The sequence below is a fragment of the Podarcis raffonei genome, chromosome 14, assembly GCF_027172205.1.
Source record: "Podarcis raffonei isolate rPodRaf1 chromosome 14, rPodRaf1.pri, whole genome shotgun sequence".
Classification (NCBI taxonomy): Eukaryota; Metazoa; Chordata; class Lepidosauria; order Squamata; family Lacertidae; genus Podarcis; species Podarcis raffonei.
Window position 1 is genome coordinate 46603860 of NC_070615.1, and position 14816 is coordinate 46618675.

A 14816-nucleotide genomic window follows, 5' to 3' on the forward strand; every position below is an offset into this window, starting at 1 on the left:
GATGCTCCTGGTTCTTTTTCTGTCTCTTTTTGCAGATCCTCTTCGTAGTCTCTCAAAAATTTCTCTTTATCTTCCACTGTTCTTATTTTGACCTTTTTCCCTTTGAAGGTAAAATATAGGCCTTGGGGGAATTCCCACCTGAATATAATTCCGTTTCCTCTCAACAGGGCCACCAGGTCTCCGTAGTTAGATCTCAATTCCAAAAGATATTTTGGGATGTCTTTAAAAATCTCAACACTTGCGTCCCCTATTTCAAGTGTCTTCTGGAAGTGCAAATTCAATATTATATCTCTCTCCTCTTTCGATTGGAGGGAGATCAAACAGTCTCTCACCCTGTTCTTCCTCCCTCCTCTTCCAAGTCTAAAAGCACTTACTATCTTGAAGTCAGGCTTATCTTTATCTAGCCCCCGAAATTCTGTAAATTCCTGTGTAAGGAAATCACTCAAGTTTCCTTTCTCAAGTTCGGGTACTGCCCTGATCCTCAGATTGGCCTGTTTATCTCTTAATTCAATCATAGACAGCAATGATTTGTGATCGTCCAACCTTCTGTGTATTGGTGGTATCGCTTCCTATACTGCCACTGCTATTTCCTTCGCCTCTTGAGCTGTCTTACGATTTGAAGCAGCTTCCTGCAGCAGTTTCTCAATAGAATCTGTGTTTTTCTCAATAGAATCTGTATTTAGGTTTACCTTCTGCCCCAAATTGTTAATACTTAAGGTGTTTTGGTCAAGTTGCTTACTTACTTTTTCCAAAGATCCAAGAATTTTATCTAATGTCGAAGCAATCGAACCTTCTTCCGAAGTCATTCCTTTAAATCCTTGTTGACCTGGATCTTCCTCTGATGGGGCAGAAGGGCCAGATGCCGACGCTCTTCGCTGCTGCTGCAGTCTGGTTTTGGTCGATCTTGTTGCTCTTTCTGGCGGCTGACTTGCCATAACACTTTATCTGAGATTCAAGGTCAGTCCCACGGTCTGAGTTTGTTTAGCAATGGAAATTTCCCCAGCCAGTTGAGAGTGGAAAGTCCCCAGTAGCCAAATGTAACAGTCTCATAAATCCTCTAGGGGGACACAGTAACAATTAAAATTTGTAACCAAAAGTTCACTTTTCTAACTTCTGCAATTCACCCTTAACTGAATAGCCACAGTAACAATCAGGAAAACCTTCAAATTCTAAGTATCTTTCTTGCCAAGTTAACTTTCTTGCAAAGTTAGCTGTCAGTCTGTAACAAAGTCCATAAAAAGTGCACTTAACACTGTAACAGTCCCATTAGCCTGGCATTCTGATTCCAGGCGTTAAGTGGTGGTCTTGTTCTTTTTAAAACTTTTTAAAACGACCAAAAAAAAGTCTCTTTCAATCTTCCCTCCCCCTTCTGTACCTCTGGGAGGGAATCTCTTGTGCAGATATCAGATTTAAGATCCTTTAAAACACTATTTTCCACAGACTTAGCTGATACAGTCTTTGCCTTTGATCTATCTACAAAAGCGGAAGGCGGACTTCCTGTTTTGCGCCTTACCGCTTCGGTCCAAATTCCTCTTATTTTTTCTTTTATAACCCGGTCTTTATATTTGACCTACTCATGGGTTGTTGTTCCGTAGCCAAATTTTCTCAGGAAAAGGTCGGCGCTCTCCGGTAACAGCTGCGCGGCTTCGCTCGACAGAAGTAGCGGCTGACTCACAGCACCGCGCCAGGCACCCCGATGCGATTCCGGAGCCTGTTACCGGGCTCCTTTGCCGTTCGGGGGGGCGCTTAAGGTGCCCGCCGAGTCCCACGACCACAGGCTTCTCCTGCCTGTGGGTTTCAGAAGGGTCCCCGCTTCGCCGCAGCGGCAGGACCCGATTTCTGTGGAGCTGGTCCCTCACAGTCAGAGGGATTCTGCCATTACCGATGGCGCCGCCTCCGGAAGTCATCCATCATAACTTATTTATAATGTTGAATTTATCTTAATGCTGCCAGCGTTTTCAGCTGTACACAGTTATTTCCCATATATTCAATAAATGTTTTCCAGTCTTCTCTAAACGTATGTTCTTTTTGTTCTCTCATTCTATATGTTAAGTCTGCCAGCTGCGCATATTCTGTCATTCTTCTTTAGTTGGGACTTCGCTCGTTTTCCATTTGGGGGCTAACAAAACACAGGCCACAGTAGTGGCATACATAAATAACCTTTTTTGACACCTGGGAATTTCAGTCTGAATTATCCCCAACAGAAAGGACTCTGGATTTTTTGGGGAAAGTACTATAAAACATTTTTTCCCCATTCATTATGGATCATTTCCCAATATTCTTTTACCCTTTTACAGGTCCACCATATATGAAAGAACGTTCCCTCAACCTCTTTGCCTCTCCAGCACTTATCCGATTCAGTTTTTGACATCTTAGCAAGCCTACTCGGAGTTAAATACCATCTGTAAATCATTTTCAAGTACAGTGGTACCTCAGGTTACAAACACCTTGGGTTACAAACACTTTGGGTTACAGACTCCGCTAGTACCTCAGGTTAAGAACTTTGCCTCATGATGAGAACAGAAATCGCACGCTAGTGGCGCAGCTGCAGTGGGAAGCCCCATTAGCTAAAGTGGTACCTCAGGTTAAGAACGGTTTCAGGTTAAGAATGGACCTCTGGAGCAAATTAAGTTCGTTACCCGAGGTACCGCTGTAAGTGCCCAGATACCATTGTGAGCACCAGTCATTCATGAAGGTACATGATAAAAAAGATGGCTTGAGGGGCACATATTAAGGCTGTGTGGAAAATCTGCCACAGAGGACTCTGGGCTCAGTTATAGGGACATGGAGGGATCCTGACATAGGGTGAAATGGGAGGGTTAATGGCATGCTCCCATGAGCAGCTTTTACTGGTGGCTGCCATTCCCCCACCCTGGAAAAAAGCTCTTGTCACTGGGGGTGATACTTCATCATGTTATAGCACTGCTTTGACAGTGGGTGGTTGGGGAGGGACATTTTGGCTGAGCATTAATTTCATTTATTCTGCTATCCTCTTCCCGGCATGGGCTTCTGGAACCAGCTGAGTCCATAAACTGACCAGAACCCATTTCTTTCAATCATACTTAATAGAATGTTGTTGCATCCAGCACCCAAGTCCACTCGCTTTCCTTCTCCCTCCCCTTCCCTTTTTCCTTTTGTGTTGTGCTTCTCCCACCCCAAAAAAAGCCTGAGGGCTGAGACTGTATCACTGATTTGTAAGCTTCTCCAGGAGCTTTTCCAGCTCAAGAGCAGGTCATAAACATAATTTAATGACCTGGACGGATAAATAAAGGATGCTTCATCTCACAGTGTACTGTAGATGCTGCAATTCAGAATGCTCTCAGCAGCGGCACTTTCTATTTAAACTGGTGGTTATAGAGGCAGGGGGCATAGAAGGATCCAGATCTATTGTGAGATGAAACAGAAGGACCGCAGCTGGGAAAGATCTGTTCCTGAAACCTTAGAAAGACTCTGCCAGTCAGTGTAAAGGTAAAGGTCCAGTTGTGGCCGACTCTGCGGTTGCGGCGCTCATCTCACTATATAGGACGAGGGAGCCAGTGTACAGCTTCCGGGTCATGTGGCCAGCATGACTAAGCCGCTTCTGGCGAACCAGAGCAGCACATGGAAACGCCGTTTACCTTCTCACCGGAGAGGTACCTATTTATCTATTTGCACTTTGACATGCTTTCGAACTGCTAGGTGGCAGGAGCAGGGACTGAGCAATGGGAGCTTACCCTGTCGTGGGGATTCAAACCGGTGACCTTCTGATCAGCAAGTCCTAGGCTCTGTGGTTTAACCCACAGCGCCACCCGTGTCCCATCTCTATGGGAGTATATTGTATTTAAAAATGGGGTATCAGAGTTTTTAGGGGGCTAACCAGGTTGGGATAGCTGGGATAGCAGGCTTGTTGTGTCCCTTGCCAGTCAGTGTAGACAATACCAAATACCAAATTAGCAAATTAGATGAACCAGTGGCCAGATTTGATGCAAGACCCTCCCTGTGTTCCTGTGTCCATTCCCTTAAGCGTTAAAAGGAAATGACTGTGCTGCAAAACGCTAAGAACTTTATTTTTAAGGCATCTCCAAATTCACTCCGAAAGGCAGAAAACAAAATGCAAAACCCCAGGACGGTTATTTACCAGGGAAAGCTGCCAACAAGGCAGGAATGGTTAGAGCAAAATGCATCAGACCCCTCCCTAAATCTCCCCACCGGCCTTTCCTGCCCCCCCCACCCCCACCCATCCCTGTCCGCCTTTTTGCCTAACAACAGCACGAACCCCGGGGCGTTTAATGAACTGCCGGAGCTGGGGTTTGGCATCTCATTACGATGCGAGCTGCCTCTGCTTCCTGGGACGTGCATATTTCCGTGCGGGGGTGTCGGGACGCACGTGGACCTGCGAGGCCGCAGCCTGTGTTTACGCACGCAGGCTCGGGAGAGCTGGTTTCGAGGGCAGCCCTGTGCCAGCATTCGCTCTCTTGCCTGGTGATACTTGTTGCTAACATGTACCGATTGGCTACTTCAACAGAACCAGCCTGAGCCATCCATTTGCTGGGTTGAATCGAGGCAAGGAGGGGAATCCCGATTCGGTTTGTGCTTAAAAGCCACCCTACCTAATTCCGAAACAAGGTGCAAAAACAGAACGCGCTGCAGCCACAAAATTCGCGCCTGTCCGAATTTTCACTGCGATTCTCTTGCCGAGCGAGCGGTGCAAAAATGCATCTGCTAGGAGGAAGAATGCTTGCAAACATGGACATAAGCAGGGGAGGCATCTGCCTCCTCCAAATCAAGTAAATAAATAAAAACACTTAACGAAAAGTAGAAATAATCAGAATATTTGAAATGGAAATGGTCACTGAGGTCGCTTGTACCATAGTGCAGTCATTCAGTACCTTGCAGAGAGTAAGAACTCAGCTAAGGTTGACAATATCACTGCATTGGAAGAAAAGGAGAAATTGGAGAAGGAAGGGCTGAAAAGGTTTTTTTTTACTTGTTTTAGTTTAGATTTTTTAAAAACACAAGGCAAAAGAAGGCACGTGCTTTATAATTTTGCAAAATGTACTTGTTAACCTCATGGTGTCAATTTTTTTAAAATTTAACTTCTTAGTTATCAAATGACTGAAGATTTTGACATATTTTTCCGAGCACTTGGGGGGGTCAAAAGAAAGTAATTTAAAACAACAGCTGTTGAGACATTTCATTCCAAATCTGCTAGAAAGAGGATGATTTCGGGTGGGTGTCCTGCCCGCCCCCAACATAAATACTGGCTGTGACCATGCATACAAATGTGATAAGAATAACACAAATTTATTTATATTATTTATTTCTATACCACCTTTTCCTCCAAGGAGATCAAGGTGGTATACGTGGTTCCCCCGCCGCTTCCCATTTTATCCTCACCACAACCCTGTGAAGTAGGTTAGGCTGAGAGACAGCGACTGGCCCAATGTCACTCCTTGAGCTTCATGGCTGAGTGGGGATTTGAACCCCATCTCCAAGCTCAAAGCCCAGCACTCAAACGCTGGCTATGCTAGTGAAAATTGCTTTGCAAAAATGAGAAATTTCACGCTAAAACAACAACAACAACAACAACAACAACAACAACAATAATAATAATAATAATAATAATGTATTATTTATACCCCGCCCATCTGGCTGGGTTTCCCCAGCCACTCTGGGTGGCTTCCAAAAAAGTATTAAAATACAGTAGTTTGTTAAGCATTAAAAGCTTCCCTAAACAGGGCTGCCTTCAGATGTCTTCTAAAAGTTTGGTATTTGTTCTTCTCTTTGACATCTGATGGGAGGGAGTTCCACAGGGCAGGCGCCACCACCGAGAAGGCCCTCTGCCTGGTTCCCTGTAACTTGGCTTCTCACAGCGAGGGAACCGCCAGAAGGCCCTCGGCGCTGGACCTCAGTGTCCGGGCTGAACGATGGGGGTGGAGACGCTCCTTCAGGTATACAGGACCGAGGCCGTTTAGGGCTTTAAAGGTCAGCACCAACACTTTGAATTGTGCTCAGAAACATACTGGGAGCCAATGTAGGTCTTTCTTTAAACGCTGATGCGGAGAAGTGAAATTGGAAAAAAATAAACTGAGAGGTATCAGAACTGACAGCTTCAACCATTCCTAGTTGAATCTGGCAGGGTAATTCCCCAAGATTGCACTTCCAGATGAAGAGGGACTTCAGAAGGACTTTTTGATGCCCCAGGACAATTGTCCTGGAATCCTTAATGCTCCTTTCCTTCCTTAGCCCCAAAGAACAGCCCCAAATTTCAAACCACCAGCTGCGCAGTGGAGGCAGGTCCCTCAGGGCAAATGGGGCACTGCCCTGCCAACCTCATTCTGGCCCCCGGACAGCCCCTACCTCATTGTCTCTTATCCTACAAGCATTCCAGGAGGTGGTCCCGGCTGTAATATTCTTCCTCCTCCTTAGCCTCAGCCTTGTCTCTTGCAGAACACAGCAAGAAAGAGCAGAGGGACAACAGGAGAATTCGTTGGCCCTGTCTATGATTGGCTCTGGCCCACTCAGCGTTGGCTATGGCGCCACCTACTGTTGGTCTCCCTGCCAAATGCCCTATCAGTCCCAACGAGCACTATCACAGGTGTTTGTCTCAGCTAAATTAGCAGTTTTACAAGAACCAGGGCAAAGCAACAAAGAGGAGAGTTGTCAAAAAGGCATTTCCAGAAGATAAGATGACAAGTGTAATGTCATGAAGGCAATTGCAGCATTGCTCTGCTTTCCTTTGGACCACATCAGTGAGGCCAAGAGAGGGGTCTTGTTGTTTAGGCAGCCCAGGTTATCAGCACACATGCCCCAGGGAGATCCCTTTGGTGCTGCTAACACAGTGGTTTGACTTCATCCTTGGAGGCACACTCCATTGTCTCTCTAGAGAGATGGGTACCAACAACAAATCTGATATTCATGGAATTGTTACTACATCTTAATGTACCCCATTCAAATTTTGCAGTGCAGTTTTCCAACCAAGTACTGTGCAGAAAAATGCGTATTCAAGGGTAAAATATATTCAACAAAATTCATATGTTAGTAAAGATAACATACCATTATTTCATCATCTGTTTGAATTTTTTTTAAAGTCCTCACAATAATTCACCAGCATTTCCGTGTGCCTTTATCCTAATATACACGTTTTCCAATTTTATCTACAATACCAGCAGCAATTTCCCCCAGTATAATGCATATGTGCATGTTATTTCTCCCTGTATAAAATTGTACCGATCTGTCATCATGCTGTGATGCATGATGACAATCTCAGCCACTAGGGGGCACAAGAGGTGCATGGATTGAGCTCAGACAGGAATCCACTTCAGAGTCTAAATAGGTATCATCAAGAGGAGGATGGGAAGACTCTCCTCCTTCTGTCTCTTTCTCCCTAGCATTGAGGGAAGCTTTTTCTGGTAGGAGGAAGGGAGGGAGGAAAACTAGGAAGGAGGGAGAGGAAAAGATATTCTTGCCTTTTGGTGAGAGCCTGGGGAGAGGGTGGTCTTGGGGATGCACTGCAACTCTCTTGTAGATTTAGAAGCTGCGGAAGAAACACCACATTGTGATCTTGAGGAGGGAAATTGAGGCAGACTGGGGGGAATATTGTGGTTGTGGAGATGCAGGCACTCGGGGAGGGAAACTGAGGCAGGGAGAGGGGAGATGTCCTGAAGAGGAAAAGGAGGGGCGAGGGGGAGACCCTGAGATAGGGAAATAGGGGGCAGCCCCTAGTTAACTAATATTTTTATGTAAAGGTAAAGGGACCCCTGACCGTTAGGTCTAGTCGTGGCCAACTCTGGGGTTGCGGCGCTCATCTCGCTTTATTGGCCGAGGGAGCCGGCGTACAGCTTCCGGGTCACGTGGCCAGCATGACTAAGCCGCTTCTGGCGAACCAGAGCAGCGCATGGAAACGCCGTTTACCTTCCCGCCGGAGCGGTACTTGCACTTTGACGTGATTTCAAACTTCTAGGTTGGCAGGAGCAGGGACCGAGCAACAGGAGCTCATCCCGTCACGGGGATTCGAACCGCCGACCTTCTGATTGGCAAGTCCTAGGCTCTGTGGTTTAACCCACAGCGCCACCCGCGTCCCTATTTTTATGTACGCCTTCCCTAATAAACACATTACAGTGGACGCTCAGGTTGCGAATGTGATCCGTGTGGGAGGCACATTCGCAACCCACAGCGTTTGTAACCTGCAGCGCCATGTCTGTGCACGCGCAGGTCGCAATTCGGCACTTCTGCACATGTGCAAAGCACGGTTTAGTGCTTCTGCGCATGTGCAAGCACCGGAACCCAGAAGTAACCCGTTCCAGTACTTCCAGGTTCGGCGCGGTGCGCAACCCAAAAATGTGCAACCTGAAGCATCTGTAACCTGAGGTATGACTGTATTTGATTGGAGAAGTGCATCACAAAATTTGGAAAAGTGCAAATTTCAAGAGAAATTGTTTTGCGTTTTGTTTTGGCAGGTCGATTTGCAGCGTGGGAACGGATGTGCAATGCACGGATGCGTAGGCAAAGATGTGGGGTGCCCCTGCCCACTCTGGCGTGAGCCTTTGCCGCTGGCAGCATGCAGACCCCAGAGCAGGGGTCAGCAACCTAAGGCCTATGGGCCAGAAGCAGCCCGCAGAGGTCGTTTGACCAGCCCACGAGCCGCCCCCAAACCAAGCCACCTGCTGGCGTGCTGCTCTAAACCAGCACAATGCGGCGCTTCCACAGCACTGAAAATCAGGTCTGTGCAGACGCAGATGTCGGAAATTGCAGGCTGCATGCGATCCAGCCCACAGAGGGATCCGGCCCAGGCAAGATAAACCTTGCTGACCCCTGCCCCAGGGGGTTGGCCTAGAAAGACCCACAAGACCTTGGCCTTAAAAGGGCACATAATAAATCTGAGGAGTCTTTAAGGTGCCACAAGACTCTTTGCCTCTTAGTGTAAATGTGTTTGAATTTGCTCCATATCTCTTCTACGGTTATCACAGCGGGCTGTTTGCCGAAACAATAAAATCTGGGCTTGATGCGATAATGTTTATCTCCAGGCCAATAAAGAGCGCCGATTGACTTTGGCGCTCTGAGAAAGTCTTAAGCAGCCCAGGTTTTTCGACTGCTCAGTTCTTTGATTTCACAGTTCAAGCTTGTTGAGAAACAGACGCCAGCCCAATTGAAGCCCACTTGTACACAGCACGCAAGGGGTTGTTGGTGCTGGCATTCAACCAACCCAAAGGCTATGGCATGGCGAAATATACTCGGAGTCGAGTGTGCATTTCATGTTCTTTATTCAGCTCAGAGTAGTGAGGAATGGAAGTTCCTCCGAAATGTCTGCTTTATATACATTATTTACACAATGGGCCCCACATGATTGGCTGATTCTGGGATTCTCCTGTAGGCCAATCAGGTTGCGGATTCACTTCCACCCGGAGTTGGATTGGGTGGCTCCTGTGGACCAATCAGACTGCTGCATTCTGAATCCTATTGTTCTAGGACCAATCAGACTGCTGCATTCTGAATCCTATTGTTCTAGGACCAATCAGACTGCTGCATTTTGGATCCTATTCACTCAGTACATAACACATGGCTTGGGAGAAAGCTCCATATTGCCTGCACTGCCTGACAGAAACTCCCCAAGTTCTCGGGGGGGGGGGCATTCTGGATTGACCCTGGGACCTCTGCGTGCAAGACAGATGTTCTGCCACTCAGCTTTGAACCTTAGGAAGGAAGGAAGGATGTTGCCTTATGGACCACCTAGTACAGTACAGTCATACCTCGGGTTACAGACGCTTCAGGTTGCGCGTTTTTGGGATACAAACGCGCTGAAACCCGGAAGCACTGCAACAGGTTACTTCTGGGTTTTGGTACTCGCGCATGCGCAGAAGCACCAAATCGCAAGCCATGTGTGCGCAGACGCGGCGCTGCGGGTTGCAGATGCTGCGGGTTGCGAACGTGCCTCCTGCACGGATCACGTTCGCAACCTGAGCGTCCACTGTATTGTCTGAACTGACCCGCAGCAGCTCTCCAGGGTTTCAACTATGGTTCTGGAAATTGGAGTGTGCGGAAAGCAAAATTTCCTCCACACACAGCCCAGTGGGGCAGGCAGGGAGGAGATACGTCCAATCTGGTTTTCAAAAAAGATACTGCAAGGAAGAGGGACCTGCCTGGCTGGATACATTTATCATAGAATCATAGAATTGTATGGAGTTGGAAGGGAACTCCAGGGTCATCTAGTCCAACCCTCCGCAATGCAGGAATTTTGAGGCAGGATAGGCCTTATCTCAAACCCCCTAGCTGCACAAATATAAGATGGGGGACCCCTGGCTTACTAGTAGTACATGTGGAAAGGATCTAATGTCTTTATGAACCACTTGGAGGAAGGAATGGAGGGGATACTCATCCAATTTGCAGATGACACCAAACTGGGAGGGGTAGCTAATGCCGTAGAAGACAGAATTCAAAATGACCTTAACAGATTGGAGAACTGGGTGCAAGCTAACAAAATGAATTTCAGTAGGGACAAATGGAAGGTTCTGCATTCAGGCAGGAAGAACCAGATGCACAAATATAAGATGGGGGACACCGGGTTTACTAGCAGCACATGTGAAAGGGATCTAGGGGTCTTAGTGGACCACAAGCCGAGCATGAGTCCACAGTGTGTAAGGGTAAATGTAAAGGGACCCCTGACCATTAGGTCCAGTCGTGGCCGACTCTGGGGTTGCAGCGCTCATCTCGCTTTATTGACCGAGGGAACCGGCGTACAGCTTCTGGGTCATGTGACCAGCAGGACTAAGCCGCTTCTGGCGAACCAGAGCAGCGCACAGAAATGCCGTTTACCTTCCCGCCAGAGCGATACCTATTTATCTACTTGCACTTTGACGTGCTTTCAAACTGCTAGGTAGGCAGGAGCTGGGACCGAGCAACGGGAGCTCACCCCGTCACGGGGATTTGAACCGCCGACCTTCTGATCGGCAAGTCCTAGGCTCTGTGGTTTAACCCACAGCGCCACCTCCGTCCCACTGTCCACAGTGTGATGCAGCAGCAAAAAGAGATAATGCTCTCCTAGGCTGCATCAACAGAAGTCTAGTGTCCAGATCAAGGGAAGTCATAGTACCACTCTGTTCTGCCTTGGTCAGACCACACCTGGAATCCTGTGTCCAGTTCTGGGCACCACAATTTTAGAAGGATGTTGACAAGCTGGAACGTTTGCAGAGGAGGGTGACCAAGATGGCCAAGGGTCTGGAAACCAAGCCTTAGGAGGAACGGTGGAGGAAGCTGGGTATGTTTAGCCTGGAAAAGAGGAGACTGAGAGGAGATATGAGAGCCATCTTCAAATATCTCAAGGACTGTCACATTACAAGAAACACCAGGAAGAACTTTATGACAGTAAGAGCTGTTTGACAGTGGAACGGTCTCTCTCAGGAGGTTGTGGACTCCCTTCCTTGGAGGTTTTCAAGAAGAAGTTGGGTGGCCATCTGCCATGGATGCTTTAGCTGAGATTCCTGCATTCCAGGGGGTTGGACTAGATGACCCTTGGGCCCCTTCCAACACTACAATTCGATGATTCTATGTGAGAGTTCTCATTGTGCCTCAAACATCACTGTGTGCAGAACAGGGAGACGTCTGCCCCCTTGTGTCCAAGCTAAGTCCTGCAGCTATAAAGGTACAAAATAATGCTGGTTTTTCAGTACACTATATTCATTTAGCAGTTAGGCTCATAGCCAGCCCTTGAATTAGAAAGATTGAGGCAGCTGCCTCGGGTGGTAAAATGCAGCGGGTGTGGTAAGGATGTGGGGCAGGGTGTGTGGATTTGATCCAGTTTGCATTTAAAGGCAGAACAACAAAAACTTTCTGAAAGATATGCAAACAGACACACGGGCACCTTTCAAAATTTGTCAGACTTTTGACTCCAGCCCTGGTGGCAGGCTGGTGTTATTCTCCCCATGCTACAGATGTGGGAGGAAAGACCGAGGCTGCAATATGGCAGCAAGTCCATTGCTGGGTTGAGATTTGAACTGGGAATTGGGGGGGGGGGGGCGTCTTCCACTAGGAGGCAGATTTTTTATTTAATTCAAATGATTAGGAGAGATCCCTTGCCTTTAAAAACAGGAAATTGCACTTCTGGTTGCCAACTGACCAGGGGAAAAAAGCCTGGCCTGTTCCTATGCCTTTAATAGCAGCACAATTTACAGCAGAAAACAGCAGTCCAGACTTAAATGAGAGAGGGGGGGGCAGAGATCTTCTTAATCAAATACTTGGAGATCAAGCAACTGTTAAGAGCACAAGAGCAAAGTTCAACAAAGAAGTTGGCAGCCCTACTCCCACTGGGGAAAGAGGAGGAAATCGCCCTTGGGACACAAGGCAAGGGGTCACTCTTTGCAGCTGTCATTTCCTGGTCCCATCTCTCCGTCCCACAACTACACCCTCAAAGGCAACCTTATTCAAATACATTTCCTGTCTCATTTCACACATGGTTCCCCCCCCCCCTTCCTTTAATCTTCTTCTCTCACTTCACTTAACCAACTCCGGGGCCTGCCCTAAGAGACAGAAAGCAAAACTCCGGGGTGTTTGTGAGCTGATGAGACACAAGAAAGCTGGACCCGCAGCTTCTCAAAATACATATATTCATCTATCTGCCGCCACCTCCCACCGGTCGCTGGATTAGCGAGCTAGCCTTCGAGGTTTCAGCTGCAGAACGCCAACAAGGTTGAACAAGGAGGGGAGGTATATTTTTTGAGGCCCCTCGCGGCTCGGAGGAGGACCCAGAGCGAGGATGGAGGCCGTAGCCTTGTACAACTTCCAGGCTGATGAGAAGGACGAATTGCCATTTAAGAAGGGCGACACCCTGAAGGTATTGTTGCTGTACTGTAATGATGATGATCACCAAGTTTGCCATCTGGAGAGGGATCTGTGAGAGCTGGGAAGACTCGCTTCTTTGCATGTCGAAATAAAAAATTTAAAAAATAGTCCAGTAGCACCTTAGAGACCAACTAAGTTTGCCCTAGGTATATACCTAGAACAAGTGTTCTAGGTCTGCATGCACATGAAGGCTTACACCTAGAACAAACTCAGTTGGTCTCTAAGGTCCTACTGGACTATTTTTCAAAAAATTATTTTGACTGCATCAGACCAACACGTCTACCTACCTGAATCTAGATTATTTGTATGTGTATTGAAAATTAAGATATACCATATTTTTCCGTGTATAAGACTAGGTTTCCCCCCCTAAAAAAAAATGTCAAAAATTAGGGGGCGTCTTATACACAGATGCATCCCCCCCCATTTTCTTAAAACTGAGTCCCCAAAAATAGGGGGTGCCTTATACATGGGGACATCTTATAGACGGGAAAATACGGTAATTAATGATAGCTACATTCATATAATTTTATGTTTTATTATGATTATTACTATTATTATTATTGTTGGTGTGTTTTTTTAATATATCCTGTCTCTCTATTCCATTCTTCTTCTTCTTCATTTTTCTTCTCTTTCCTGCTTTCTTTTTCTGTTTTCCTCTTCTCTCTCTCTTGTCTTTTTGGTTCTATTTGTTTTAGATACTATTTTATTCTATTGTGAAAAATTTCATGAAAATCTTTGGACAGCCAAGTTTACCACCTGGGAAAATTATGCGCTTGGACCAAATCTACATACAGTATTGTTGGGCGGGTATTTGGGGGGCGGTGGTCCGTCTGGATGATGCCCTGAGCCTCTTCCAATTATTGGGATCCTGCATCCCAGTCTAAGAGAGGAGGTTGCCGTACTGGTCAGGCAAGTTTCATTGTAAGGCAATGACTTTTGCTGGCCACTCAAGTGTCCTCATCATTATCTCAAAAGAACGAGTTGGGTTGCAAGAGCTCTATCTAAGTGCTGGTGCCCGCCAACAAGATCAGTTGCAGTGTTAATACTGTGATCATCTTATGCTCAGGTTGTATATACAGTGGTACCTTTGTTCTTGGACATAATCTGTTCCAGGAGTCCGTTCAACTTGTTCATCTAGGGACAGGCAGACTCCAGGCTTGCAGGATCTGCTTGGGGTTTTACCATAATCCTGAGATCCACCACTTGGAGTCAGGCACATTTAGGTTTGATGAGGCCCTAAGCTACTAGAGGTAATGGGGCCCTTTATGTGTCCAGCTGTCCTTTGTCAACAACAAATTGTCACTGTTTTTTTGTGTTGAATATATGCTATATGGTAATTTATGGACCTAATACAGTGGTACCTCGGGTTAAGTACTTAATTCGTTCCAGAGGTCCGTTCTTAACCTGAAGCACCACTTTAGCTAATGGGGCCTCCTGCTGCCGCTGCGCCATCGGAGCACAATTTCTGTTCTTATCATGAAACAAAGTTCTTAACCTGAAGCACTATTTCTGCGTTAGCGGAGGCTGTAACCTGAAGCATATGTAACCTGAAGCATATGTAACCCGAGGTACCACTGTAGGTATCTAAAGCCATTTGCCCATGTTGCCATGCAACCAGTCCATGCAGAATGTAGGCACCCTATATATAAAGGTAAAGGTACCCCTGCCCATACGGGCCAGTCTTGACAGACTCTAGGGTTGTGCGCCCATCTCACTCTATAGGCAGACACTTCCGGGTCACGTGGCCAGCATGACAAGCTGCATCTGGCGAGCCAGCGCAGCACACGGAACGCCGTTTACCTTCCCGCTAGTAAGCAGTCCCTATTTATCTACTTGCACCCGGGGGTGCTTTCGAACTGCTAGGTTGGCAGGCGCTGGGACCGAGCGACAGGAGCGCACCCCGCCGCGGGGATTCGAACCGCCGACGTTTCGATCAGCAAGTCCTAGGCGCTGAGGCTTTAACCCACAGCGCCACCCGCGTCCCTGCACCCTATATATAGAAA

General features: G+C 47.2%; 1 protein-coding gene across 1 annotated transcript in view; it reads left to right on the forward strand.

Moving 5' to 3' along the window:
• The first annotated feature begins 12254 nt into the window (after positions 1-12254).
• GRAP (GRB2 related adaptor protein) overlaps positions 12255-14816 on the forward strand; it is a 33433-nt gene continuing 30871 nt past the window's right edge. Inside the window, exon 1 of the mRNA XM_053365235.1 lies at positions 12255-12805. Within this exon, the coding sequence (XP_053221210.1) occupies positions 12728-12805 (78 nt within the window). The 5' untranslated portion in view covers positions 12255-12727. The remainder of the gene's footprint in view (positions 12806-14816) is intronic.